The sequence below is a fragment of the Botrytis cinerea genome, chromosome 2 (assembly GCF_000143535.2).
Source record: "Botrytis cinerea B05.10 chromosome 2, complete sequence".
In the NCBI taxonomy this organism is placed as follows: Eukaryota; Fungi; Ascomycota; class Leotiomycetes; order Helotiales; family Sclerotiniaceae; genus Botrytis; species Botrytis cinerea.
This window is the reverse complement of record NC_037311.1, coordinates 1,665,654-1,691,627: the sequence shown is the minus strand read 5'-3', so window position 1 is coordinate 1,691,627 and position 25,974 is coordinate 1,665,654. Positions and strand designations below refer to the sequence as shown.

The window sequence follows — 25,974 nt, the reverse complement described above, 5'->3', positions numbered from 1 at the left end:
TTGTTAGGACTGGAGCTATGTGACGAGAGTATCCCCGTGTGGATGGACCGATGGCTGGATCGATAGATGCATAGATCAATTCACAATACAATGTTGCCTTGTCTAGCTGGCGATCACGATATGACACCAGGACCACAGCACCGACATCCCAACACCGGAATATCCCACAAAACAGACGAAACAAAACAAGAGATAGATTAAAAATCAGGCAGCAGATCGCTAGCCACAAGAAGCCATGAGATACTTGCATATCAGACACGTTTATTCGCAATCCCTTCGGGTGTCTGTCGTAATGGAACTACTGATACGTATTTGGGTTTGGTTGGCACCTGCACATTGCGATTTCCAGTCGATCAGTTGTCGCGGCACAATGAAGTACATACAAGTCCGTAGCTATCTGTCGGTTTGTTTATTTACGAGGCTGACAGAATACGTGTACTCGAAACATAACCTGTCAACCTGCACGAACAAACGGGATATCGCGTAGAAATGCTCCAGAATAGAAAGTGGAATATGATATCTGGGACTCGAGAAATATCAAGCACCAAGCCACACGACCAGAGAACGCTTAATACTCACTAACTTCGCTTTGAATAGTAAATAGCATATGATCACCAAATGACGCATCTCATGCCCCATATCCTAAAATTCCCCTCCCAAACAAAGCTCCCCGAGTACACTGCTCTCCTCTCCCCAAACCCTGAGTCATCCGGCCTCGCTCCCACAATTTTTCCACCGCTACAACTAGCAAAAGCTTAGTCCTAACCCAACCCGCGGAATACAGCGTCAACATGGGAAATAAGCGAACTCCGACTCCTTCATCATAACCCATTTCCACGCTTTCCACATTTCCACACTCAACTTCAGCCTTATTCCAAACCCCTTCGAGCATAGTTTCTAGTTGCTGAGGACCCAGGAAATCCAGAGCGTGTACGCGGCCGGCGTTCTGATTGCTCTAAAATAATTTCTTGATATGCATTGCATGGTTTGTTGGTTGGTGAGTGTACCTTTTTTCTTTTCTGGGCCGGGGTGAAAACGAGGCATGCATGGGATGAGAAAGTTTTGTGATTTTTTTTCCATGACTATCTTGTTCAGACTTGCTTAGTTGCTTAGCGGGCGGAGTTTGCATGAGATGAGATGAGATGAAATGGGACGGGGTTGGGATTCTGGATTCTCGAGTTGTCATGACTGTTTGCTTTTTCTGGGTTCCGTTTGTTGGAGGTACCTGGACGGGTGTCATGATTTTGTGAGTCTGGGGTTGTGATGGATTTGAGTTGGATATATATAGAGGGAGAGATGCCTCGATTATGAAGGGTTTCTTATTCTCATCATCATCATCATCATCAATCAGATATAATATAGATACCAATACACATAAGAGTAACACTTTTATCCCGATATCAAATTTGTTTTTCAAAGACACAGTTTTATCATCACCAACACCCCAAACATCATCAACAGCACATCTATAAAAATGCCTGCCGGATTCCCCGCCTACCCAGCTTCCAGTGTGTTTCCCATCCTCCCCTCCTCTATCCCATAAACCAATCTAACAACAAACCCCAGGCTTTCCCAACGAAAAACCCCCAACTCTCTTTCATCCCTCCTCTCCCAAATCCCCAAAAGCAACACCCGTCTCCTACTCCACCTCGAAGTCCTACACTGCTACATCTTCTTCCTCTTCAAAAGACTCAACGGAGACCACTGCCAAATACACTCCCGCAAACGATACCTCTTCCCTCTACAGCACCACTTCCACCATTTCTCTTTTGAAGCATCCGTTCAGTACACTCAAAACAAAGTTCTCGCACAAGGAACGTTCGAAGAAAGAATTAGCCAAGCCGAGTGAGAAGACACGTACGTTCGACCCAAAGGCCTGATGTGGTGGATGTGAATGAAAGAGTAGAAGGCTGACTTCATGAGATTGGCAGCGAGACAATCACTTACGGAGACATATATGATCATGGCTATGAAGTAAACTTAGCCGGCGTTCGATTTGTCTTTTTTTGTGACTGGTGTTTTGCTCGCGGAACCTTGGGATCTGGGGATTTCGCGATCATGTTGTGAAATCATATATCCTTCGGCATGGGGGTTTGCGGAGTTTTTTATTTAAATTATTGGTGACATGCTGGTAGCATTAGGGATGAAACTAGATACTCATGGAACAATCCTTTCCTGAATGGAAATGAATGTAATGGAAGAAGGCGTTTCAGAAGCTCTAGTTTGGCGTTGGAAATTGACTTCTTGTTTTTTGGTCTCTTGTTAGGGTTTTAATCAATAAATTTAAGTTTCTCAAAAACTATCATCAAAATCATCTTTCATCGCAACTATACTTGGACTGTTGTCCAGTTCGTCGGTATTGTCAAATCCAGCTCCTGCAGTGGTCAGAAGATCTTCAACGATTCGTTTACTTGCTTCTCGTGCTATAAGTAAGTTAGCTTGCATCGTCAACGGATCAAAAGAGGACAACAACATACCAGGAGTTTGTAATAATCTTGATTGTGGTAAGGAAAATTGGATGGTCTTTGGGGGACTCATTCCGAGTTCCTTATAGATGTCCTCCGCATCTTCATCACTATCACTTTCCCATGTAATCTCATCTTTCTCTTTCTTCACAGATCTGGCAAAGATATCCTTTGACTTGCCTTTCGCAGGGGTTTGCACACTTACACCGGGAGTGCGTGGTGCATTTTGTCTGTACGGTTGTCTAATCGGCGAGCTGAATATATCAGCGTGTAATTGAGGTGCTGCAGCTGGCGGCGAAGACAATGGTGAATGATTATCTCGCCATGAGGGTTTGTTGACAGGTGTTTTCTTTTCTTTTCGATTCGTAAGTGGCGTAGCTTGGATTCGATAATTCTTCTCTAGCATTTTAAGGTATTGAGGATCTTTTGACTTTTGGGCCGTCGATGGTACGTAAGTTTGAGCATTCGATGGTAGATCATATAAAGTCGGGTCCATTCGATATGAGGCTGGGTCAAATGGGGATGAGTCTGGTAACATTGACATATCCGGTGCCCTTTGCCTCGCTCCAGGTGTACTGGGTAGTTGTGTGTCATCTTCATCATCCTGTAAAGTCGCCCCTTTGAGTTCCCTTCTCAAGTCCTCGTATGGAGATGAAAAGTCTGCAAATTGTGGCTCTTTATCTTTTCGGGGAGGGGGAGCTCGAGGGGTGCTACCACTTATGTCGTTATCTTCTAACATTGAATCGTCCTGATCATAAGAATGGTGTCCATCATCTTCTGTTCGGACAGTTTCGTCCTCAACGTGCGATGCTGTATATTGGCTTTGTTCTTCGTGGGACTGAGAATATGAGACATCCTCCTCCTCCTCCTGTTGCTCTACTTGTAATAATGAGACATTGGCACTGGCTTCGAAAAATTGTTTCCAAAACTACCCCGCTGTTAGTTACTTTCCCAGCATTCTGTAGATGTGCACCAACCTTCGACCCTTCCCATACCGCATTTGAATGGTTGGCATATTGTTCAACGACTGGTAGGATACTTGTAGTAACGATACGGTGTGCTCGACTAAAGTTATGATCAATTTCTGAGGATGTGTTAGTAAACAAACCATGTTTTAGAGGGGAGGTGGAATCTTGCCCTGAAGAGTCAAAGTGATAGATTGCTCTAGTTTCTCAAGCTCTTCTGTGAGAGATAGTGGTCTTGCAGACGATACACTAGCTCGAGACATTTTCTTTTATGGAATTTCGTCTCTCGTTCAAAGTTTGCAGACTGGAAATTTTGGCGTTGCTGAGGGGTTGAAGCGACCGGCGCGTCACTGGTTTGATTTCACCACGCAAAAGCAAAACTGATGGAATGGCGTAGCACGTGACCATGGGATTCTGGAGATTTGCTTACTTTAAGTTTATTATCTACGCTGTCCCCAACATTTTATACTTCCCAGATAGCATGAACGTCAATGCAAATCACGTCTACCGGTATCAATATTATATTACGATCGTTGCTGATTCCCTCGTTTTGAGGGTGTGCAAAGTTTGTTCCTTGAGAAAGAAAGGCTATCCTCTACCTGCCAATGCGTGTTAACCATCCAATCGGCCGTGATCAGCACTATCGATTTTGGTACAGTGCACGGAGAATGGACTCTGCACTGTCCAGTGTTTCCTTTCAACCTTAAGCTTAAAGGCAGAGATGGATATGGATATGGATAGGAATAGGGATAGATATGGACGATATGGACGATATGGACGATATGGATAATACCTATCTACGAAGCATAGACGACGGTATGGCACGGGGAAATTTGGTGTTCCGCGTTCAGACTCCCCCCCCTCCCTCCATCAGTTCCCGCCAGTTCGCACCAATTCTTCCCGCTCATGCAACAGTTTTGCGCTACGACTTCTGTGCCGTCTTCTCCTGTTTCCTGTCCCAAGATTTCTTGTGTCTTATACGCATCCACAACATTGAGATACAGATACGAATTCTGGCCAAGCCTGTCATCTGATCAACACCAACCCCATCGTAGGCATCAACTGGTTCAATTCGAATCAAAAGCACAGACAAGACCCCCCCGGGAATTTGGATCTAATCCCTTGAGGATTATCACAAATCCACTCCATCCAGAAGCCCTACAGCATTACCACCAGTATCACCATCAGCGTCACCACCCGGACATCTGCACTATGATTGGCGTATTCTGGAAAATTTCTCCTTTATTGACGTTATCCTTCCGCACCGTTTCTTTTGGCCCCCCTCTCCCCCCTCTACACCATTCCTCAGAGTCTCGGATTTTCCCAGCCTTTGGCTCCAATCGCTCAATAGGGAAGGAGCAGAGCAATCCATTCTTGCGACCATTTAGAAATATTGCACGTCGATAAGTGGGTGAATCCATTTCCCTTGTATCAAGAGAAATTCCAGACTTCCAGATCACGATCTCTAACAGCCTAAAACTTTTCCTGACAATGACCTTCAACTGCCATGACGACCATTGCCTCAAACTAGCAGAATTCTCCTCTAGAACCATGGACTAATAAGTAATATTGCATACGCACGGCAAGCATTCTATGGCTTATATTCCGTACACTACTCAGAGCAGAGAGCAGGTGGTGTGCATAAGGATTTCAACGAGAGGATCACCCTTGCAGGATCGTCGACAGCTTTTATGCAGGAACTTTCGGTTTGGGCTCCACATTGCCGAGGCTCCATCTCTACCAACGATGTAACCGCCGTCTTACAGAGATCAGCAGACAAATCATTGGGTAGACAATTTGGCCATGCCCATTACCTGCACCGTACGTACTGATATTGACGAATTTTCAAGGATGAGATCGTCGAATTAGGATACTCGGCCAGTAGTATAGGGGCTTCATGTACCCCTTAAAAGATCGATGATTACTCTGCACAAGACGAATTACACTATTTTAATTCCACATCGCACAACTCGCAACCACTCACACTGATTGTTAACATTCACACAAGTGTGCCAGTGCGGGGGCTTTCCTGTTGCAACATCACCAAGCCAACGTCGAACTTACTCGCTTGATGTTTTGCAATCAAAAAGTCAAATTTCAGAGTTCGAACTCGTCCAAACAATCCCGAGAGATAAGTAAAAACAAACAAAAAGACTTCATCCATCTCAAACTACCTCCAAACCTCAAACTGGGGCAATCCGTGCGTCACAAGCCAAGGGACCCTATTCATTTATCTTCGGTTCGAGTTCAGAGAGGAAAATCCAAGCTAACTTCTAAGTTCTACGTTCTAAGTTCTCACGCTTTTATAGTTCCAAGATTATTTAAATGGCATCCAGTAAGATTTTGGGAAATTAATTTTAAGCGGTCTAAACCATACCTTGTCTACTATGTTTAGAGTGCAGGCTACGGAATTGACATGGGCGAAACCCTCTTCTCCAAAGCTATTCAGCCAGTTTGGTCTCTGAGCGCTATGGGGAACGTGAAGTCTGTTTATCCATGTCGCGGCCTTGTCAAGACCTTGTCACCGCGTGGACCTGGTACTTTCTAAAAGAGAAGTTTTGTTTTTCTTATACAGCACGATGTACTTTCCTTCACTTTATCCAGTAACACTCCTTCACTACGTTTGTGTGCTCTCACATTTTCTTATGCTGTTTCATTTCTACCGTCATTCCTTGCATTCCTTCCTTCAAATGCTTTCCTCAGATATATCGAATCCCATTGTGTGTTGAGTCTTCTCACATCTAGGAGCTCAGTTGATATATTGTTGATTGCTTACAACGTCCTCCCCATCTCATCTGAAGAATCTCACTCGATATAAGGTCCACCCCTCTTATGATGCCTGTCCCGATCATAACAATTTGCGAAATTCACTGTCACTCATTGAATCAATCGTGATTTGTTGACCCGGCTTTTCACCTTTGGCTTTGTTTACATTGTCCATAAGCTCATTTTTTCACCACCACGATACATCACGAACACCACCAACGTACTTGCGAATCGAATTTACTTCAACGATACCTATGTCAAGAGCTTACAGTACTACCCTTCAATCCAGGAAATCGAGATATTTGCGAGAATTTGAGGCTTGACTCAATTGAGCTCTCCGAGTCACGATCTAGAGATCTGGTTTCCAGAACCATATAAATTATATAGGGAGCTTGGCAATTCTCTACAATGTCAATAAATGTGGGAAATGGTGCTATGGGAGAGAGCATTGGCAATGATGAATCGTCATCATCGTCCATTGCGCCCAGTCGTCGCGTTCGTCCGCCACCAATAAATACAAGCAACTCAGAGGAAGGCAGAGTTCCCTTGAGCGGTCGAAAAGTCCTACGCAAGGAGTCGAAAGGTGGTCTTCGAGGAATTTTCACTCGCAATAAATCAGAAAAGAGCGTGGTATCGCCAGTGTCTGAACGACACACACCAGCTCCATCAATCACATCACCAACGCCACTTTCACCAAAGCTAATGAGTCCAATAACAAGTCCTGTGGGAGATGGGTTTTTCCGAAAGTTTGGTACGGGCAATGCAACTGAATCATCGTCTCCAACTACACCAGCAACACCAGGGAGAGCCACTAGGACCCCATCTCGTCTGAATCTTAGATCCAAATCGATCATGGACGGCAAAACTTCCGCCAAACCTGCATCAAAACCTACCCAAAAAACCTCGGTATTTGACCCACCGCCATTATTCCAAAGTTATCCTCAATCTGTAAAGCACGCTCGTCTTTCCGCTTTAACCTTATCAGCCGATGCCATTATTCGCATGTCTAATCACAAAAGGAATACCAGCCTACGAGATGAAATAGCACAAACAACAGAAATCGGGCCAGATGGGAAGAACATAATAATCAAACATAAAAGGCAAAGGTCAGGTTCAATATCCAAAGGTGAATGGACTCAAAAGATTTTTGTCTTGGTGACTTCCGGTTATCTTCTACAATATCCAGGCGAAGGAAATTTCGATCGATTACCAGAAAAGATGATTCAATTGGGCAAGGAGTCTGTAGCTTTTGCATCAGACGTAATTCCAGGAAAACATTGGGTACTACAAGTATCTCAATCAATGAGTGCAGATGGAGTTCCAACATCAGACTCGAGGTCTTTATTATCAAGACTTGCATTCAGAAGTGCAGATTACCGGAGAAATGCTACTAGCCTTCTGCTGGTCTTAGACAGCGCCGAAGAAATGGATGCTTGGATTGCTGTGTTGAGGAAAGAAATTGAAACACTTGGAGGCAAAAAGCAGATTACGGAAATCGGAACTGTGAAGACAGAAGAGAACCCACCAGAATTGAAGAGTCAACCAAGTCATCGATATCTTGCCCAAAGAAGAGGCTCGGATCAAATTTCTATCCCATGCTCGCCACCTCAAGCTTCTGGTGATCGCCGCCCCTCGTGGCAGCAACCAGAAGGGCAAAATATAGAATTGGCTTTACCATGGTCAACTCCGCGTGAACGTCGTCCCTCTTGGCAGCCAGAAGAACAGAATATCGAGGAGATATCCTTACCTGAACCCCTTCCACGTTGGTCACTACACGAAGCCCAAAGTGAAGCAGCTAACAGACCAATGACCGGATGCGCATCAGTTACGAATAGTTCTAGTTCATATGAACAAAATTTGGAGGGGTTTCGGGATAGTTTCAATAGATTATCATATTGCTCATCCGATCAACGAACCTACATTTCGTCTCCAGCAACATCACCCACCAGAGATAGTACTTCTACCATGGAGGATCTATCTCCTTTGTGCTTGGATGCAGTACGAGCAAGGCCAAACGCTGCAGAGATCGTTGAACGTAGAAGATCATTACAAGCGCTTCAAGTGGTACGGGATCCTGTATCTCAAGTATCGTCTCACCTTCAAACTCCTCAAAAATCCTTACGACAATCAAGTTACGGTGTGTCTTCCCGAACTATGAGAAGCCCATCACCTGCAACACCAAATTTTAGTGTACCTGTCTCTTCGAGTAAGAGATATTCAACTAGGAGTCCCGTTGCGGAAAGACGACCGTCGCTTCCTGCAATGAATCTAACCATGGAGACTCAAAAGAGACCCAAAAAGGGACCTCCAACGGCACTTTCCGTGGCTAGACCGTTATCTCCTGTTATGGATACAACATCACCGAAACGAGTTCCAATACCTGCTGCCTCTACAGAAACTTCACAGCGGCGTTTCCAACGAAATAGATCATCGACTGTGGATACTAATTCACGCTCTCTAGCAAGATCTCCAATTGGAAAGCTATCAAGTAAAGAATTAAGGTCCGCTCGACGTGTCTCTAGTTTTACACCATCAAATAATGCATTAGAAGTTCGCGACCTAGATTTACGACGACATTCTAGTATGCAGGCAGTTCGTCAAACTACACCGCCGCCTATGGAATCCAATGGATCATGTGTATTCAAATTTCCCGAACCACTTTCCCCAAAAGCTACTCAAGATAAACCCTTTGAGAACATCTGGAAGAATGATAAAGAGTCATTACCAACCCTTAGAGAATCTCTATTTCCGGCTCAACCCCTAGCAACACTTCCAGAAATTCCTGTCAAGCAAAGTCTACAGCGTCGTCCAAGAAGTATGCTTGCTTCCTCAGGCCATCAACCACCAATCGCTGAAGAACCATCAAATACTCCACGTCGAAAGCGACATTCTTCATCTTTCGCTCCTACGACTCACTCTTCCACCCTCAATCACAAATCAAGTTATTCCCCTGGTTTGGTTTCACCAGGAGGTGGATCCAGAAGGTCTATTTCAAATAGAAGAAGCTTGCCAGCTCTTATGCATGGTGCTCCTCCAGCTCCTCCTCCAGATTGTGCTTTACCTCCTTTGCCCCCTGGAAGTGCTATAAGTACCATTGGAAGAACCCGGGGAGCCTCTTTTGTGAATTCGAGAAGGGAAATTGGAGTGAAGGTTTAGGCCCTCACTTTCCTGACGAATTCTCAATCGTAAATGAGAATTTTCATTCTTACTACGGCGTTCATGATACCAATTTTCTTCTTTCTAGCACTGTACATCTAAATCTTTTCTTTTGTTTAAACCATTTCATTTTCCTCTTTTATCCTTTTCCCCTTGTATTCTATTTCAAACATAATGTTCACATTCACGAAATAAGCACGACGCAGCACGGCAGGCGGTTTTTGCGTCTTTTTCATTCTTGATAACCATTACATACATTCTTCATGACTTAATATTTAGAAAGAGACTTTCACATACGAAACGAAGGCGAGGATTTTTACGCCATGTACTTTTATGTATTTTAGGCTTGGACTAGTAAGAAAGAGGTTGGGTGGTTTGGACGAATAGGCAATTATGGGGTTAATAATCCATTTCAATCTTGATGGTTGAAATGGTTATACAAATGTGTCGAGGAGAAAGAGTGCTGTGGGGCGAGATAATTCAATTTGTATGAAGATGAGGTTGAAAATTGAATTGGTAGGAGAGGCTCATGAAATTTTGGTCATGTATTATGAATTGAGATGAGATGAAATAGTATACAATAAAGATACCAAAATTTACACAAATCAGACATCTTCTTGTGTGACTTGGTGATATGATATGCATGCTGATTTTATCATCAATTTCATATATATTGGTGTAATAGCCCTCATGATTGGGCAAGTCATACAGTATTGTTTCGACAATCGATATTCGAGACTCCTTCCCTCCCTTGAAAATTACGGGAATTCAAAAACTGCCGAGTCAGGTGGTGGCTGCTGCGGGAGGAAATTACATGGGATTGTTCGGGATATATATGTATGTTGGTTGTACGAATGGGGGTCTTGGTCATGTATGTATTATGCATGTATGTATGTATGTATGGGTTGTTTCTATTTATATCTGCGGGATACCCTTATCTTTGGAGCTTTTTTGTTGGCTGTAGGTTGGTGATAATGCAATATTAGTGTAAAATGTCGGGACGGGGAACGGCTATTTTGAGGTTTTAGCTGGTTGATTGGTTTATCCAGTATTGAAATGATGAGCTTATTAGTAGACATGGATTGGGAGGAAAGGATGTCCGTCTGCGAGAATGTTTGGACATGGAAATGGATAATTGCTGCATGTATGATTGTTTGTTATGGTCTTACATTGACACTTTGAGATGTCCGTGCCGGTGATTATGAGTCTGTCTTATCTCATGTCCGTCTAATAGTAATCGTCAAGTATAATTCCGAAGCTTAGCGGACGGGCATTAGAGGTAGACAAGTTGTAACTTTGTAGCGTCTTACAAGTTCTAATATGGATGCTATTGTCAACGTCACCCGTAATCTCTTTTTCTTATTATGATAGGTTCTTAGTTGAATCGCGGCTCGGTAGGTCCTGTCTAATTCAAAGAGTCAAATCTCTAGTGCATACTACATACAGCTTCATTCACTCAACATACCACTTCTAAACACCTAGACTCTACATAGAGTAGTAGGAGCAGTCCGCTCTCCGGAACGGGAGACCAACCCCACTAATAGTGCCCGGCTTGGTTCGGAGTACACCGTCTAGTCTCCAGACTCCACCAGCGATCATCCCACCACAATCACACACATTCCACACTTTTCTATCCTGCATACATGAATTTACAAATATATATTATCTTAAAAGCCAAACGTCCATCAAATAACCACAATCGGTCGCTTAGCTCAGTTGGTTAGAGCGTGGTGCTAATATCTGTTCTGTTCATTCAGTTGGGTTTGGCACGCCAAGGTCGGCGGTTCGAAACCGCCAGTGATCAATTTTTTTGCTCTTTTCAAAAACTTCATTTTGATGCAACAATCATCGAAAGTAGTTGAGAATTGAGGGAGTGATGGCAGATTGAATCTTTGGTGGTGTGAGTGGTGAAAACTTTGCGTGCGGGCTAGGCGAGTGGGGGAAAGGGGCGCTGCTTTTATTAAAATGGAAAAAATATTCAGAGGGTCTTGCTTTTTGGAGTGTGAGGATGACTTTCAATGATGGACTTGTCATTTTCTAATGGTAGTGATTATTAGGCTTGTAAAAATGGCAAGTCAGCAACTATTTTTCATATGGGAGTACGTGGTTGAGCGGAAGAGATAAGATAAGATAAGAGAAACACAATTGTCAGGGAGTGAATGGGTTTGCTATTCTTACTTCACAAACGAATGCAAGGGATTGAAGGACTGCCAGATAGGTATATCTGGGAACACTTATTTGGCTCGCTCTCTGTCCATCTATGCAAATTTAAATGGAGCTCAAGAGTATTCCATATTCTAACAAAGCACAGCATTTGATGCCTCGTTTTTGGCGGCGAGCTGTTCGACATCCAGCAATACGGAGGGCTTTTCGGGGCTGTAGTTCGCCTCCTCGGGTTAAAAGTTGAGATATTGGATCGATTCCATTGATTCTATTCAAGGCGTGCTTTATTTTATGCTAAACTGACAAGTGTCATGATAAAGAAGTCCATCAGTGATGGCCGTTGGGGGAATATCTCAACAGACAAGAATCTTGGGTGCAGATTATCAAACCTGATATTCTGATTTCATCATGGTCAAATCTTGAATTCATACTTCATGCTTAAAACCGTAGCTATTGAGGTTCCTATCTCATATTTGGTAGCACTATACAGCAGCTGGCTGGTACTTCTTTCTAAGAGAATGTCAATGTCTCTTCTACATCGTTACGACATACACCGAATCGATACTATTTCACGAATGCTCTCCCTTCTGATATGTTCCAAATCATTTTCCTTATACATACTAAATCATGGCGGGGAAGGTCCACGGTTACGTATACTTTTGAATTGGTGTATTGTACCGAAAAGAGACGACCTAAAGCTATTTGATATACTGCATTGGCAAGGTGTGCTGCAAGGCCGGCACAACTTTTCGGTCTCTTCCATTTCTTACAAAATCATCGATGGCAAATCGTTTGTGGTACGAGACCATTCCCCGCAATCCCAAGACAAATCGATGAAAGCAGGTCCCAGTGTGCTCCATGCGGTTACAGTCGGCCATAAATTGTCATCACGACAAGCGCGCCAACGACATAATGCTCTTTATCCTTTATGTATAACCACCATAAATGCAACCTCCAGACAAGGTACGCTACATTTTATCGACGGTATAAAATTTCATTCGCATTCAAAGCTGCACCCTCCGACGTATCAGGAATAGATCGTTAATTAATTAACCTCACGTCCTGGCTATGCGCTGGATGGAACACAAAACAATCTCATATTGCCTAAACCATCAGCCTGGAATCTCTCAGAATCCCACATAATTTTGCAGATACGAAATGGCGTCCGCTGAAAACAGTTGTATCATTTAAGGAAGTCTAAGGTGGTTTGAGTGAGGAGGGATATTGAGACGTTCAATATGATAGACGCAATATACGGTATGCTCCGATGAGCGCGATAGTGAAAGTCTGGAGTCTGGAAAGATGTCTATACTACATCTAGATGTATGAGAGTCATCAGCATGGCGACAGCTTTTCGTGCATTACGTTGCACACAATTTCCCAAAGTCAGTACCCCCACTGTTTCACTGCATGGCTGCAATCCCGTCGCTGTCAGCTACACAACAGAGACATTTTCAACGTATGTTTTACAATAGATTAAGGCTCCCACGGCTCAATCTGCTGTAGTATGCTCTCCACGCGCGAAAGTGATCCGAATTATCTTTTGGCCTAAATGCAATCTAAAGAGTTACTTGTGGTAGTTTTTGATCTATCTTTCTACACTGACTCTACTTGTTTTTTTTATACGAGCAAGTTCATTCTAAACTACGAAAATGAGGGGCAGTTGGACGTTTGCCAATGAGAGTCGTGATTTGAGATAGGTGTTTTCAGCTCCATTCTACCCCGCTGCAATAAAATGTTTACAAACTCGTATTAAATGCATATAGTCCAAGCACAGCAATTTGATACCCCAATTGACACCTATAACGAATCTTTAAACAACCCCACTTGTTCAAGTTGATTCACATGAAATTTCCAGCTACGCCTCTTCAAATACCCCGCACTCATGTAACATCGCTAAATTCTGGTTACTAAATTACTCCTCTACCAAGGCCTATGATCTTGGAGGATTGATATGATCGCTGAAACTTGGCTGTGATTCTGAGCTGAATTCGTTAATGTGATATGGCATCATAATTGGGTGATTTTGCGCAAAAGTGCGTGAACGTGTTTTCACGGCGTGCTTGGCTATGCTGGAAAGCCGTTTGAGCATGTCGTTCTTTTTTTGATTGCAGCAATATGTGATCGATCAGGACGCAACTATCAAGCCATTCCAATAAAGAGTCCATCGATGTATCACTCAAGAGCTTGTGTCTTTCACAAAGACTACCATTAGCCATATCACAGCCAGCCACCGAACCACAGAAAGTGAAGGACCCCGCACCATTATAGCCGTCAAAGGTCAAGAGGATGAATATTTAAGTCGAGCATATCCAGACCAAGATTTGATTTACATTCCTCACTACTCATCTACTTCTTACAGCAACAAACAACACTCAAATCAAGTTTTTCTAGCAACTCACACATATCATCATTCAATATGGTTTTCAACGGCGTCGGTACCTACGAGATTGTGCCATACCAGGCTCCAACTCTCAACCTCAATGCCTGGGAGGGTTTGCTCACACCTGGAGCAGATGTCAGAACATAGTAAGTTTATTTGCAAATCGTCCTGACACATTGCAGAAGACAATAACTAATGCTACTGGGAATTGCAGCGCTCGTGGTAACACACCAAGCGATAATGCCAAGTGGCAGGTTGCACTCGTTGCTGGCTCTGGTGAGAACGCTGAGTATTTGATCATCAATGTCCGCAGCGGTTTCTTCCTCACCGCCACCGGTAAGTGTTATAGGAATAAGCTTCAGCGGGTGATTCATATGCTAATCCAATAATGGTAGGCGACAACAAGATTGCCTCTACTCCTCAAATCTCCCCAACTGATCAGTCTGCCCGCTGGACTATCAAGGCCTCAACAACCAATGGCTACCAAGTCTTCACGTGAGTATCACTCTATTCACCTCACCTTGATCAATTCAATAGTCCAGATAGCTGACATTAAAATCACAGTATCAACAACAAGATTTCCAGCCGTGGTCAACTTTCCGTGAAAGACTTTGGCACCCAGAGCGGAGCTGATATTCTCTCTGCAACTACAAAGAATGAGGACAACCAGAAATGGTATTTTGATGCCAAGTAAATTGCACGAGAATTATCTGGTAGCGAGTAGCCTGGTTTCAAATTGTTGGAATTCAATACACTCTTTATTGGTATCTGAATACGGATCTAGGTAGCAAATGAAATACAACGGTCTTTTCTCATGGCATTTGCAGACGATTATTATTGTTCTTGGTGATTTGAAAATCGAGATGGTTGCGCGACCATCTTTACATGTTATTCTTACGTTGTTTAGTAAAAGCGTCAAGCCCAGAGCAACCAGAATGGATTTGTAGAAAGTTGATGCCTGAATAATGAATGATGTGTTTCTGGGGATGTAAACATGACATGTTATTCAAAAAAATAGCACAAAAAGCCAGTTCTGCTGGTCCATAGATCATTCTGGGTTTACTGCTCGAATTTGAATATTAGTATCATGACCAAAAATATTCAAAAAGATTCTAATTGCGATTTACTTGACTATGCAAAACTATCAGTAACATGGGGAAAATAAAGTAAAAATACTCCAATACTTAAACCATAGCTGCATGTCGCCTTACGTTTTGAAAAGTACTTAATCTTCTCCACCTTCGTCATTTCCATCACCGCCATCTTTCCCATTGTCATTAGTCCCTCCTTCATCACCACCTCTATTATCTCCTTAATTAGCACCTCCCTGATTGTCGCCCCCCTTGATCATTTTCGCTTGGTCATCTCCTCCTTGATCATCTACTTTCTGATCTTTTGTATCGTATTCTCCCTCGCTTCCCGTTTCAGTATTACCAGTATCAATTTGTTGTTGCTCATTCTGGTCATCGTCTTTGTTTTGTGGGTCACCCTCTTCTTTAACTTGGTTGTGCCCTCCTTCCTAGTCTCCCTCCGTTTCATCTCCCTCTGCGTTATTTCTATCTCTATATTCACCCTGATTGTCCTTTTCTTGGTCTTCCTGTGTATCTATACTCTTCTTTCCTCCTTCACTTTTCCTTTATCTTTCCCCTTTCGATCATCTCCCTCGCTATCACCCTCTTGGCCCCGTCCATTAATTGCCTCTTCATTTTCATTTTCGCTATACTCTCCTTGATCGTTTTGACCTCTTTCGTTTTCTCCTGAATAATTTGCCGCATTACTGTTCTCAGTTTGATTGTTTTCATCCGAAACGTCTCCCTCGGGATTGCATAATTCTTGGATATCCTCCCTCTGGATCGTTTACCTTTGACTTGTGTCCTTTTGGGTTGTCTCTTTTTGAGTTGCTCCCCTTCGAGTAATCTCCCCCTAGATCTTCTCTTTGCTCGCTTGTACCCATTAGATCTTCTTGCTCTTCATTCTGCTTGTCCGAGTTTCCTTCCTGAGCACTACTAACCCCTGTTTCGTCATCTTCACCCCCTTTGCCGTTATCTTCTTCACGAACTCCCTCCTTGTCTCCGTCTTTTTTCTTGATCGGTTTTCGTGATTCTTTCCTTTATTACCTTCTTCTTGACTCATTGTCGTTCTCCTCTTGATCAATCTCTTGTCGTGTACCTGTTTGTTGGGTTTCTTTATCATTCTCCCACATCGTTGTTACATGCTGAACCTCTCTCCTAAGCACCACTTCCTTCCATATCTCCCTCCTCTTTGCTACCTGCTCTCTCTTCTCCATTACTTTTACCATGGCTCTCCTGTGCCTCTTTTTCTGGCTCATCTTTGGCCACATCTTCAAAAGCATTATCTCCGTCAACTCCACTATCCTCTTTCCTACATTCTTCCTCTCCTTTGCCTCTTCCTTTTTTTGATTTACCTATATTGCTTTTGCTTTTGGGCTATCCAGCTTATCATTCTGCTCAGGCCCATCATTGAATATTAGGAGTATCCTGGTTGATCAATATATTAGCCTTTTTATCACCTTGATCATTTGTGCCATCTCTATCACTATCACCAGGTCCAGTTTAAATTGACCTGCCGAGCTTATTAGTGAGAACTTGCTCTTTCAAGCGATTGATGCCGTGATAATGAATTTTTTGGGGTATTAAAGCCTTCATCAGCATAAGATTTGGAAACCATCTAGAGTAGAATTTGACTTTAGAACTGTTTGACACCACCTGGGTCACATTCTCAGTATTTCAAAGCCGCTCGAGGGAGCCAAGCAGCAACTTTCGGGTTTTCTCCTGCCATGTTGATATCTCTTGGGGAAGAATCTTTTTGAATTGAAGGGGAAATTATAGGCAAGAGAGTTAATGCTAAGAAGGGTAACGAGGATAAGGAGGTGAAGTGACCGGAGGTAGCGGGAATTGCGCTTGCATTGCTCGACTTGGACCTGGAAATTGATATATGCTGCGTTTTCTTTGTGGAAAAGCAACTACTCCTGGCAAAATTTAAGAAAACAATAGAACCCAAATCACTCGTCAACTAACCAATATCTCTTTGTTAAAGAAAGAGGGCGGGATTACATCCATGTCAAATATAATTCTTACCAGGCAACACCTGCAAAACCCGAGTTGTTGATTATACCAGATATCGCCATTCGGGTATCTCACTCTTCCCGGAATTGCAGCCAATAATTACTTAAATGTTTAATTGAGTGTGTCAATATCCTAATGGGTTGTAGTGTGCCTGGAAATTACGGCTGTGTTCATATCTTCTGCTCCTAGGCGACAGATCTCCCACTATACCACCAGGAATACATCCGCAAATGCAATAAATCTGCTGTGTTCTTCAAACTATGTCTAAACTTTCACGACAAAGAAAATATTATCAGTCAGAATTTTTCAGGATTTCACGTGCAACTTGTTGTAAACCATTTCAGACTAGAAAAGCACCTATTCTACCAGTTGACTACCCCTAGCTTGGCGACAAATATTGGAAAAATTTGTTTCTTTCCACCGTTGTGTTTGTGGTATATAGTGTAACACGTAGGTTTTCAAACTCAAACATTGGGCGGGAACGGAATAAACTGACCATAGGCAGTACTCAACCCAACATGAATGGTGATACGTGTAAAAGTACATCTCAGCATGGACAATGAGCTACTTGTCCTTCTTGAAACAAGTAACGCGGAGGTTGAAATAATGAAACAATGATTGAATGACCATACATCAAGCAATCAGGAAGATAGACGCTTGGTCAGTGAGTGAGCTCATAAAACGGATCTGCTTCTGGTGGCTATTGTTCGACTGCTTTGAACACATCTCATGTTATAAGGTAACCATACCCCGCATGATACGTCTTAGTGGCATGTTTGTCCTTTGATACCCCCATTGTGTTAACGGGTATCACCATTCAGACGTAAAAGCGAATCGGTTCTCGGATTAGCTCTCGTCATGATTTGAAGCGCAAGAGAGAGCCGAGTGTCCGGTCTTTGGGTTACTATCATATTGGGACATGCTTTGACGAGACAATCTCAATCTTGACATCTGACAGTTCAACGCGATGTTTATTACTTCCACGTTCTTCTAAACAAAGATGTTGAAGTGAGGAGATAATTTAAATGTTGATAGCATCTCATTTTTCATGCAGAGAACATGCTTGGTGATTCTTCGGGAGGAGCTTCGCATAGAACTGGCCCATTGCGCACTTGACTGGAGTGCGTTCAAGTGCTGCCAAAAACCGTCTCAACAGATTCTTAGAGAAGTTTGTTTTTGAACTGGTTCAAGCTGCTTTTCCACCTAGGATTATGCTTGGAACAGGCTTTTAGTAATGTGATGCAAAGGACTATAGGTAGAAAGTGCAAAGATCTCAGGGCATGGTTTGCAAGCATTGAGAATTTCATTGAAGCTAAAATCATATGATTACAATAAACGGAGTGTATGATAATGATAAATAGAATGATTATGATTGATCAAATTGTTTTGCATTACCTAACATCAGTCAATCCCTCGGTCATTGGAAGGGTTGGATGGGAGGGGGGGGTGCTTACCGGTGCGTCCTTTCCAGCCTCCAAACTATCTGCATGCTTTATGTAAGCGGGATATTTAGACATCGCCACTAGCCACACACGTGACTAGTAGTGAAATTTGTTACAATTTTGCGACAACGTCTCATGAATTCCAAAATTCATGTCAACAACCATCAGTGTTGTTTCTGTCTTTTGTTGCAGAAATATGACTTCCCGTGTCGAATTGTCACACGCTACAACTGAATTTTGCATTGGGTTAAATCCCTCAAACACTTCCAGTCTCTTACAGGACTATATCGACTAGATCAGCATCCATTCTCATCCTTTAATCCGCAAATGTGTAACAAGCACGCCGCCCTTCCGGTGACTGGAAAGGCGTTGGCTCGATACTGTTGATAGCGAATCGATGCCTGTCTCGGTCTAACGCTAGTTGACCAGGACTCCACTGCGTATAAGAGACTTTAGTCTGTGGGCCCCAACCCGCAAACCGTGGCTCGCTCGCTCGGTATGTGGAAACGGTCAATCGATTTCTAGGGTTTCTTCAGTCAATCCACTCTTATCTATCTAGTCAGGGCGGGACAGAACACACTACTCTGGTTGAAGAAGGTGCTCGGGTTTTCGTCGCGATTGAGAGTTATTGTAGTCACCTGAATGAACCGCTTCCAGGGGTTAAGGTATCTTCAGGCGTACCCAGAGATACCACTGTGAGAGTTGCCCAGAGATCGAATTTATGCAAAATTTCACAGTAAGTACAAAATCATGTTGGAGTCTTTCCGTTTTCAATAACATCAGGCAACGCATTCTACAGTATGATTTCTTTTTCATTATATGATCGTTTACTACTTTCGAACCTCGGCTCGCTCCGAAGTAAAAGTTTTCTTACCCGACTCAATTTCGGGCTTGCGCTGGAAGTGGAAACATGGCACGGACTTCCCCCTCAACGTGGGCAGCTCCGATCCTTGATGATTACTCAAGATTGGCTCGTATGAGAAGGAATCGAATCAAAATAATTTCCAGGTTGCTGGAATCGTCAAGTGACGACTATCTTGGCAAATGCTTGAAGACCATTCCCGTCTTTCCGTAGACGCCCCAAAGCTTGTGTTGACGACCCTACACACAATAAGCAAGAAGTTGCGAATGAGGATTGCGTTATTCGTATTGCAATTTCCAGATGATGCGTTTGATCTCGACCACCTTCCTCTTTCATCGAGGTTCCCCAGTTTTGATATGTCGTTAGCACAATTTCACTCAAACCATATCTGATAGGATCGATGTGGAGGGTTAACGGTTATATTGGGTAAGAGATTCAGCATTGTGGGCTGTTGATCTTGATTTCACCCAGTGATGCTGCTTCCTCTGCTCCAATGCTTAAGGTTTTTGGTGGGGCATCCACGCGCGTCTCCACTACTCTTTAACGACTTCCACATTGAGGACCTCGGGTTACACGGATATCCATGCTGAAAGCATGGGAGGAATCCACCAGAGGAAATTGACAATCCTTCATATATCTCCTTGATTCCCAAGATGTTTCGATGTGGTACCTTTAGTCAGTCTCCTACAGATTTCAGTCATGGCCAACAACTTAGGAAATCTTGCCCTTGATGGCGGCGACCCTCGCATTGACGGAGTAGGCGAGGTGAACGTACCAACAGCTGTTCGTCACAACTTGCATGATCCAAATGTCTCCTTTGAGGAATATTTGTACTATGCAAAGATTCAGCGGGAACAGGAGAAAAATGGACTTGGTCCAGAGGAACGGGAAAGAATGTACCAGGAGTATCTTGCCGGAGTAGACCAAGTTGCCGGAAAGGAAATCGGCAATGAGAAACATGCTGTTCCGGAAATTGAGAATGAGAAGACCGAACCTCAGCCAGTCAACGAATCAAAGCCTAGTTCTATTACCAAAGGTCCTCATCCTTCGCACGTCGGAGCTGGTGAATGGGAAACCGCATCCCGAGCAGCAAGAAACGCTACGTGGGGAGCTGTGTAAGTTGTATTCCTGCATGAAGCTATAATGTATCTGACAGCCAAACAGTGTATACCTCATCACCACCGATATTTTGGGGCCATCAAACGCACCATACGCTGTTTCACAATTCGGATATGTTGGAGGTGTAATGATGTATTTCTTCATGGGTATCATGGCTTTCTTCGCTGGATGGCAAATTTGGCGCATGTTTTTGAAACTCGACAGTGACAGGTATCCAATGAGGACATTTGGCGACTTAGGATTCAGAATGTAAGGATACGACACCGATAACAAACTCTAATGGCACACAGCTAACCTTAACAGTTTTGGAAGTTATTCTCGCCATGGTATCAATCTCCTGCAAAGTATCCAACTCCTATTCAATGTTGGTGTTATTGTCATCTCTAACGGCCAAGCACTGTCGGAAATGTCTAAATACAAGCTCTGCTTTTCCATCTGCATCTTGGTCTGGGCACTCGCTGGTATGATCCTGGGTCAAATCCGCTCTCTACAGAATTTTGGATATCTTGCCAATTTCGCTATCTGGTTGAACATTCTCGTCATTTTCATGACCATGGGCGTTGCAGCACACAGCCCACCTAATTATGCCGCCGTTTTATCATCTTTTGGTATCGAGAAAGCTCCTATCACCCATACTGTTTGGATTCCTTCCGGCTCGACTTTCGATTCGCAATTGAGCTCTGCTATGCAAATCGTCTATGCTTACGGTGGCGCAATGTTGTACTGTGAATTCATGGCCGAAATGAAACGACCACTCGATTTTATCAAGGCGCAATTCCTAGCTGAAATATTCATCTTCGTTTGCTATCTCATTTTCGGTCTTGTCGTTTACTCGCAGCAAGGTCAATTCACCTACAACCCAGCCAATCAAGGGCTCTCTCCCTACTCGTGGCAGACCGTCACCAATGCGATTAACTTGGTTTCCGGCCTCATTGCTGCGGTCCTATACGGTAACATCGGTATTAAGGTCATCTACCAAAACATTGTTGAAGATCTCTTCGGTGGCCCAGAACTCACCACCAAGAAAGGAAAACTCATTTGGATTGCCATCGTACCTTTGTACTGGGCATTTGCATTTGTCCTCGGATCTGCAGTTCCTCAATTCACTAACATCTCTTCCCTCGTTGCTGCGGTCTGTATCATGCAATTCACATATACTTTCCCCACACTTCTCTACTTTGGCATGACCATTAAAGAAGATGCCATGCATCCAGATGAAACATTTGACCCCGCTACCGGAGTTGTGAACAGAATCGATACCTGGAAAGATATGAGCAGATGGAAGAGAGGTCTTGTTCCAAGATGGTGGTTGAAGGTCTTCTGTTTCTTGTTCTTTTTGGCAAGCGCTGCTACTGCCGTTTTGGGCATGTATACCAGTATTAAAAGTATCATTGCCAATTTCGCATTGGGTCATGCAACCAGTTTTGGATGTGTAAGTCCGGTTGGATATGCTTAGATGATTGGGAACTGGGGATTGGGGAATCAAAGGTATATTGAATGATGATAATGATGGGGTAATGACGGAGAATGAAGATATGAATAATCTACTCCGGTGGAGATATCGAATGAAATAAATGTATATACTACACTCACTCAGCAAGAATGCATTGTAATGTGAAAGGATCTGTGCCAACTATTTCGATGCTTAAACGAAGATCTGTCTGTGCTACCGCCATTAAAAAAGACGATTGGAGGTCATTTGGCGCCCTGTCGAACTCGCCCCTTCATCAAATTATATACGCGAGCCATTATTCAAAAATGGTAGAGGCACGCTCTGTTCCAGCATTCTCGATGGAAATATCACAGTGAACAGTTAATGTTTTAGTTCGAACCTTTATTGAAGTACTATGTTTCTCAGTTTGTATTTTTGATAAATGGTTCTGATATCCGATGAGGTCCTACGCCACTATGATGCCATGCGCTTCAACTAGTGCTACCAATACTATCAAAAATGGTATGCTCGCTATGTTCATCCTGCCTAATATATTTACCTGTTCCACTCTACTAAGCCACTTTATACACGATTTCACCTGGTGCGGATTCGAGAAATTTACAGATCCAATTTCTCCTCTGTAATGTTAATGTTGTCATCAGTCTTGGATTGAGCCTTCAAATCACATTCAACCATGGCCCGAATTAGCTCAATTGTAATTTCAACACCCTTCCGTATGGACTCGGGATCCGATTCGACGGGCACATGCAGGAACATGGCTTTATTTGGTTGTTGATACTTGTAGCGGTGCGCGAGAGAGGTATAGTATATAAAATCGCAAAGGTAGTTACCGGCATCTTCAGAAATGCGTGTATCAGTCTCCTATATGAATGTGTTCAGTAATAAGCTACGGAGTATTGAGAAAATCAAGGTAGTGATATTGATAAAATGGTTAGAAAAGTCAATACGAACAGGACAAGCTTCCTTCCATTGACGAAACATTTTGTCGAATGGTAAACTCGTCAAAAGTTCTCCGGGACAGTTGTGCCATACCCAGTCATCGCCATCCTTAATCTTGTTGTATTCATCATTCAAAAGTTTCCCATCGACATCTTGCATGAAATATCCATCTCGATGACCCCGTCGCTCACAACTGTAAAAGGGTCGACCAGATGCCATCCCGATATGTAGTACATAGTCAGGCGTGTTGTCATCAAGTAGTGTAGGCAAAAGTTCCCGAACAGCCTTATATCCTACATGAACTGGCGTTCCATAAGTATCAATCTTGATCTGTGGTGTAGGCTTGTTGATTGGTGGTCGTGCGTGCGGATGGCGCCCCTCATTTTTCACATTCGTAGGAACGTAACGTGGTAGACGAGATGCTATCTCCCATGATGGATTTATGGGATACTGCGCGCGAAAAGGCTGTTTGAAGTCACGGTCAGCATTTAGGAACTCTGAGGTGTTGGGCAGTTCAACATATTGAAGGAACAAGTCCACGATTGAGGGGTAAAGCGGGGTGCAATGTCAGAACAACTCACACCAAAACCTGTGACCAAGACTCGAATCTCCTTTGAATCAGGACGTGTATTATCATTACCACTGATGGATCCCATGACTGCTAAAGCGAATGATGCAAAGTGTTTATAATAAAAGGTACAGTAATCACATCCTATCCAAGGATTGAATGATGAATATACAAGTGGCTGGTCAAGCTTGCCGATGAGATTGCGGAATGTCCCGCAATTTAGCGTGGATGGGACGCTAAAACCCCGGATTCGATAAACTTCCAAACTACCTCGGTTGATTGAATTGAATGACTTCATTCACCAAAAGCGCTCCTCTCATGCCCCCTTCATTATACACATACCTAAGTAGATAAACTCAGGACAACACCTAAGCACTTAGAATTTTGGGCAGTTGACTACTACATGTCTAACCCTTCTAATCTCCTGTGAATCTATGTGATGTTTACCCAGACCCAGATACGAGCTTATTAGCTTCTCAATGAGGTTGAACGACCGAGTGGTCTTTGAACAGTGCAACAAAACGAGAAGACCGATCGATATTGAGGCTTACGATGTTTTGTTGGTGTTATTCAATGGCTTCACTCATGGAAATATTGGTTGTGTTGGCAATGGTTGGATGATGGCGCAGGCGGCGTAGTCTTGAGCAAAAGTTCTGGTATGTTGTACTAGGGGGGCATGGACCCCACTCATTATACACACTTTCACGAGTCCCAGACTTCGAGAATGCTATTTCAGTGATGCTTTCTCCAACAGTTGTTCCGAAAAAGAAGTGTTTTCGATGGATAATTGCATCAAAGTATGGAGGCGGCGGGGGATCAGCCTAGTAAAGCAGAATACCCTAGATTATTTCGAAGCCCTGAAGCGTTTACATAATAGACAAGCAACTATGCGAAGTCTTACTATCGTTCTGCTGCATGTTACGGTGTTCTCCAGGAGATACTTCTCTATAATACACAGCCTCACGTGAGATTTGATACCCGTTGAGTTGGTTGGCGGTGTATAATTCGCGAAGGTGTCAGTTGCGCCTCACGGTGTGGCATGGTTGCTAAGATTTTATTGGTCCCTCTTTCTCCAGCCTCTCAACTGGCCATATTTGATTCTTGAAATAGATTCCCTATACTCGTTAATCATATCAAACAAAAAGTTTGGTGGTGTTATTCACTGCCATGGTCGTTCTCCTAGCCACGCAGGCAAGCATCACACAGCAAACAATCAATACGATCATAAGTTTTTGTTTGTTTTCCACTGGCAGGTACAGCAAAACTCTCTAACAAAGCTGTGGGCTGGGTAAAAATCTACTGAGAGTGAATCCATTTCTGTGCTGTGCTGCATTGGACTCGAGGTATATATATTTTGGCACGACCACCTCAAATTTCATTATCAAAATCATCAACATCAACATCAAACATTCTCATACAATTCCTCAACTTCAAAGATCACAGTTTAATACCACTTCCATTTTCTCTTCTTTTATTACATCAATTGAATATCTTAACTACCCGAAGAATACCAAATATCACAATGTTTTTCAAGGCTTCCACAATCGCTTTCATTGCCGCCATCGGCTTTGCATCTGCTGCACCTACACCAGCCGGTGAATCCTCCTTCGTGCCAACATTAAGTGCTGATTCCGATGACTGCACGATCGTGTGGCCTGGGGTTTTAGAGTACATCTGGGAAAACACTCCTCAGCATATCGCTTACAATACACTACCCGAAGGTTATTTTGGAATGGGTGCAACTTGGAACGGAACAGCATGGACCTCACGCCAATACACTTATGCATCATTTGAACTTCCAGATGATGCACAAAACTGTGAACTCTGGTCTTCCTTCCCTGCGAGTACAGACGACTATGAGGTCATTACTGGCCCATTGGACCCACAAGTCGAAGTTTTTGGCCCATCTATCCCTCTCGATTCCACTGACCTTACGTATTGGGATGTTTTCCCTGTCAATGGCAAGCCCAATGTAGAAGTGTTTACATCTAACACCTTAAATCATGGCCAGGAGACTTTCATCGGTACTTTTGACTGCTCTTCGCAGGCTCAGTTCTTGATGGGTATTGCCAACTTACCCGACCCAAGCGAATCTGTCTATGATATCTACCAATTCCGTGTCAACAACACTGCTTCTAGAAACTACGGCTTATACGTAGCATACGGCTCCGATACTTGCCAGCTATGATTCTCATAGAAGACATTGCATTTGGCATGTGATTAACGACGGAGAGGGGTACAGACGGGGAAAGGTTGGGGTGGTTCTTAATGTTCGGGTTTAAGATTTATGGTTGTGAGCATGGTGGCAAAACATACACATTTCTTTTTTTGGATGCATATGCATAGCGATGGTTGGTTTTAGTCACTCTTTTTTAGTACTTTTGGTTTCGAGCATACCGAGGGCAGCATTGTCGGGATATGGAAGACTCACATTCATTACGATCATGATAGGAGAGAAGATTGCATGGTTATGGCATGTGGATAGATGATAGACATGAAGCTCCTTATACAGGAAAATATCTAAACAATGATAGATTCGCATCACAATCAGTTTACTCTTACAATGCACTCTGTTGAACTGTGAAGGAATCTCGGATTTGAGAATAA

At 43.3% G+C, this 25,974-nt stretch overlaps 7 protein-coding genes across 8 annotated transcripts; 5 read left to right on the top strand and 2 right to left on the bottom strand.

Moving 5' to 3' along the window:
- Positions 1-1,260: 1,260 nt before the first annotated feature.
- BCIN_02g04720 (hypothetical protein) lies at positions 1,261-2,194 on the top strand. Of its 2 annotated transcripts, XM_001552909.2 has the most exons (3): positions 1,261-1,508; positions 1,567-1,857; positions 1,932-2,194. In XM_001552909.2, the coding sequence occupies exons 1-3, from the start codon at positions 1,475-1,477 to the stop codon at positions 1,976-1,978; spliced, it is 372 nt and encodes a 123-aa protein (XP_001552959.1). In that variant the 5' UTR covers positions 1,261-1,474; the 3' UTR covers positions 1,979-2,194. The 2 variants fall into 2 exon arrangements, with proteins under 2 accessions (XP_001552959.1, XP_024547097.1); XM_024691327.1 differs by having other exon boundaries at positions 1,567-2,194.
- Positions 2,195-2,224: 30 nt separating this feature from the next.
- BCIN_02g04710 (hypothetical protein) lies at positions 2,225-3,860 on the bottom strand. Its single transcript, XM_024691326.1, has 4 exons — positions 3,603-3,860; positions 3,443-3,549; positions 2,478-3,393; positions 2,225-2,423 (listed from the first exon to the last, which is right to left on the bottom strand). Exons 1-4 carry the CDS (start codon positions 3,691-3,693, stop codon positions 2,293-2,295), a joined length of 1,245 nt encoding a protein of 414 aa, XP_024547096.1. The 5' UTR covers positions 3,694-3,860; the 3' UTR covers positions 2,225-2,292.
- Positions 3,861-5,914: 2,054 nt separating this feature from the next.
- On the top strand, positions 5,915-9,955 carry BCIN_02g04700 (hypothetical protein). Its single transcript, XM_024691325.1, has one exon. It carries the CDS (start codon positions 6,605-6,607, stop codon positions 9,350-9,352), a length of 2,748 nt encoding a protein of 915 aa, XP_024547095.1. The 5' UTR covers positions 5,915-6,604; the 3' UTR covers positions 9,353-9,955.
- Positions 9,956-13,533: 3,578 nt separating this feature from the next.
- On the top strand, positions 13,534-14,846 carry BCIN_02g04690 (hypothetical protein). Its single transcript, XM_001552905.2, has 4 exons — positions 13,534-14,044; positions 14,113-14,234; positions 14,294-14,393; positions 14,463-14,846. Exons 1-4 carry the CDS (start codon positions 13,935-13,937, stop codon positions 14,590-14,592), a joined length of 462 nt encoding a protein of 153 aa, XP_001552955.1. The 5' UTR covers positions 13,534-13,934; the 3' UTR covers positions 14,593-14,846.
- Positions 14,847-19,703: 4,857 nt separating this feature from the next.
- Positions 19,704-22,039, top strand: BCIN_02g04680 (hypothetical protein). The gene is made up of 3 exons (XM_001552903.2): positions 19,704-20,403; positions 20,453-20,656; positions 20,711-22,039. The coding sequence occupies exons 1-3, from the start codon at positions 19,988-19,990 to the stop codon at positions 21,861-21,863; spliced, it is 1,773 nt and encodes a 590-aa protein (XP_001552953.2). The 5' UTR covers positions 19,704-19,987; the 3' UTR covers positions 21,864-22,039.
- A 103-nt stretch (positions 22,040-22,142) lies between these two features.
- BCIN_02g04670 (hypothetical protein) lies at positions 22,143-23,571 on the bottom strand. Its single transcript, XM_024691324.1, has 3 exons — positions 23,381-23,571; positions 22,812-23,264; positions 22,143-22,721 (listed from the first exon to the last, which is right to left on the bottom strand). The coding sequence occupies exons 1-3, from the start codon at positions 23,453-23,455 to the stop codon at positions 22,458-22,460; spliced, it is 792 nt and encodes a 263-aa protein (XP_024547094.1). The 5' UTR covers positions 23,456-23,571; the 3' UTR covers positions 22,143-22,457.
- Positions 23,572-24,476: 905 nt separating this feature from the next.
- Positions 24,477-25,913, top strand: BCIN_02g04660 (hypothetical protein). The gene has a single exon (XM_001552901.2). The coding sequence runs from the start codon at positions 24,890-24,892 to the stop codon at positions 25,553-25,555; it is 666 nt and encodes a 221-aa protein (XP_001552951.1). The 5' UTR covers positions 24,477-24,889; the 3' UTR covers positions 25,556-25,913.
- The last annotated feature ends 61 nt before the right edge of the window (positions 25,914-25,974 follow it).

Bases quoted from the DNA above. Each gene is read 5' to 3' on its own strand.
- BCIN_02g04690 (XM_001552905.2), top strand. From the start codon at position 13,935: ATGGTTTTCAACGGCGTCGGTACCTACGAGATTGTGCCATACCAGGCT. The intron at 14,045-14,112 runs GTAAGTTTATTT...TGGGAATTGCAG, and splicing joins GGAGCAGATGTCAGAACATA to CGCTCGTGGTAACACACCAA. The intron at 14,394-14,462 runs GTGAGTATCACT...TTAAAATCACAG, and splicing joins AATGGCTACCAAGTCTTCAC to TATCAACAACAAGATTTCCA.
- BCIN_02g04720 (XM_001552909.2), top strand. From the start codon at position 1,475: ATGCCTGCCGGATTCCCCGCCTACCCAGCTTCCA. The intron at 1,509-1,566 runs GTGTGTTTCCCA...AACAAACCCCAG, and splicing joins CCCCGCCTACCCAGCTTCCA to GCTTTCCCAACGAAAAACCC. The intron at 1,858-1,931 runs GTACGTTCGACC...TGAGATTGGCAG, and splicing joins CAAGCCGAGTGAGAAGACAC to CGAGACAATCACTTACGGAG.
- BCIN_02g04700 (XM_024691325.1), top strand. From the start codon at position 6,605: ATGTCAATAAATGTGGGAAATGGTGCTATGGGAGAGAGCATTGGCAAT.
- BCIN_02g04680 (XM_001552903.2), top strand. From the start codon at position 19,988: ATGGCCAACAACTTAGGAAATCTTGCCCTTGATGGCGGCGACCCTCGC. The intron at 20,404-20,452 runs GTAAGTTGTATT...ACAGCCAAACAG, and splicing joins AACGCTACGTGGGGAGCTGT to TGTATACCTCATCACCACCG. The intron at 20,657-20,710 runs GTAAGGATACGA...TAACCTTAACAG, and splicing joins GGCGACTTAGGATTCAGAAT to TTTTGGAAGTTATTCTCGCC.
- BCIN_02g04710 (XM_024691326.1), bottom strand. From the start codon at position 3,693: ATGTCTCGAGCTAGTGTATCGTCTGCAAGACCACTATCTCTCACAGAA. The intron at 3,550-3,602 runs GCAAGATTCCAC...ACACATCCTCAG, and splicing joins TATCACTTTGACTCTTCAGG to AAATTGATCATAACTTTAGT. The intron at 2,424-2,477 runs GTATGTTGTTGT...ACTTACTTATAG, and splicing joins AAGATTATTACAAACTCCTG to CACGAGAAGCAAGTAAACGA.
- BCIN_02g04670 (XM_024691324.1), bottom strand. From the start codon at position 23,455: ATGGGATCCATCAGTGGTAATGATAATACACGTCCTGATTCAAAGGAG. The intron at 23,265-23,380 runs GTGAGTTGTTCT...GACTTCAAACAG, and splicing joins TCTTGGTCACAGGTTTTGGT to CCTTTTCGCGCGCAGTATCC. The intron at 22,722-22,811 runs GTTCGTATTGAC...ACATTCATATAG, and splicing joins AATGGAAGGAAGCTTGTCCT to GAGACTGATACACGCATTTC.
- BCIN_02g04660 (XM_001552901.2), top strand. From the start codon at position 24,890: ATGTTTTTCAAGGCTTCCACAATCGCTTTCATTGCCGCCATCGGCTTT.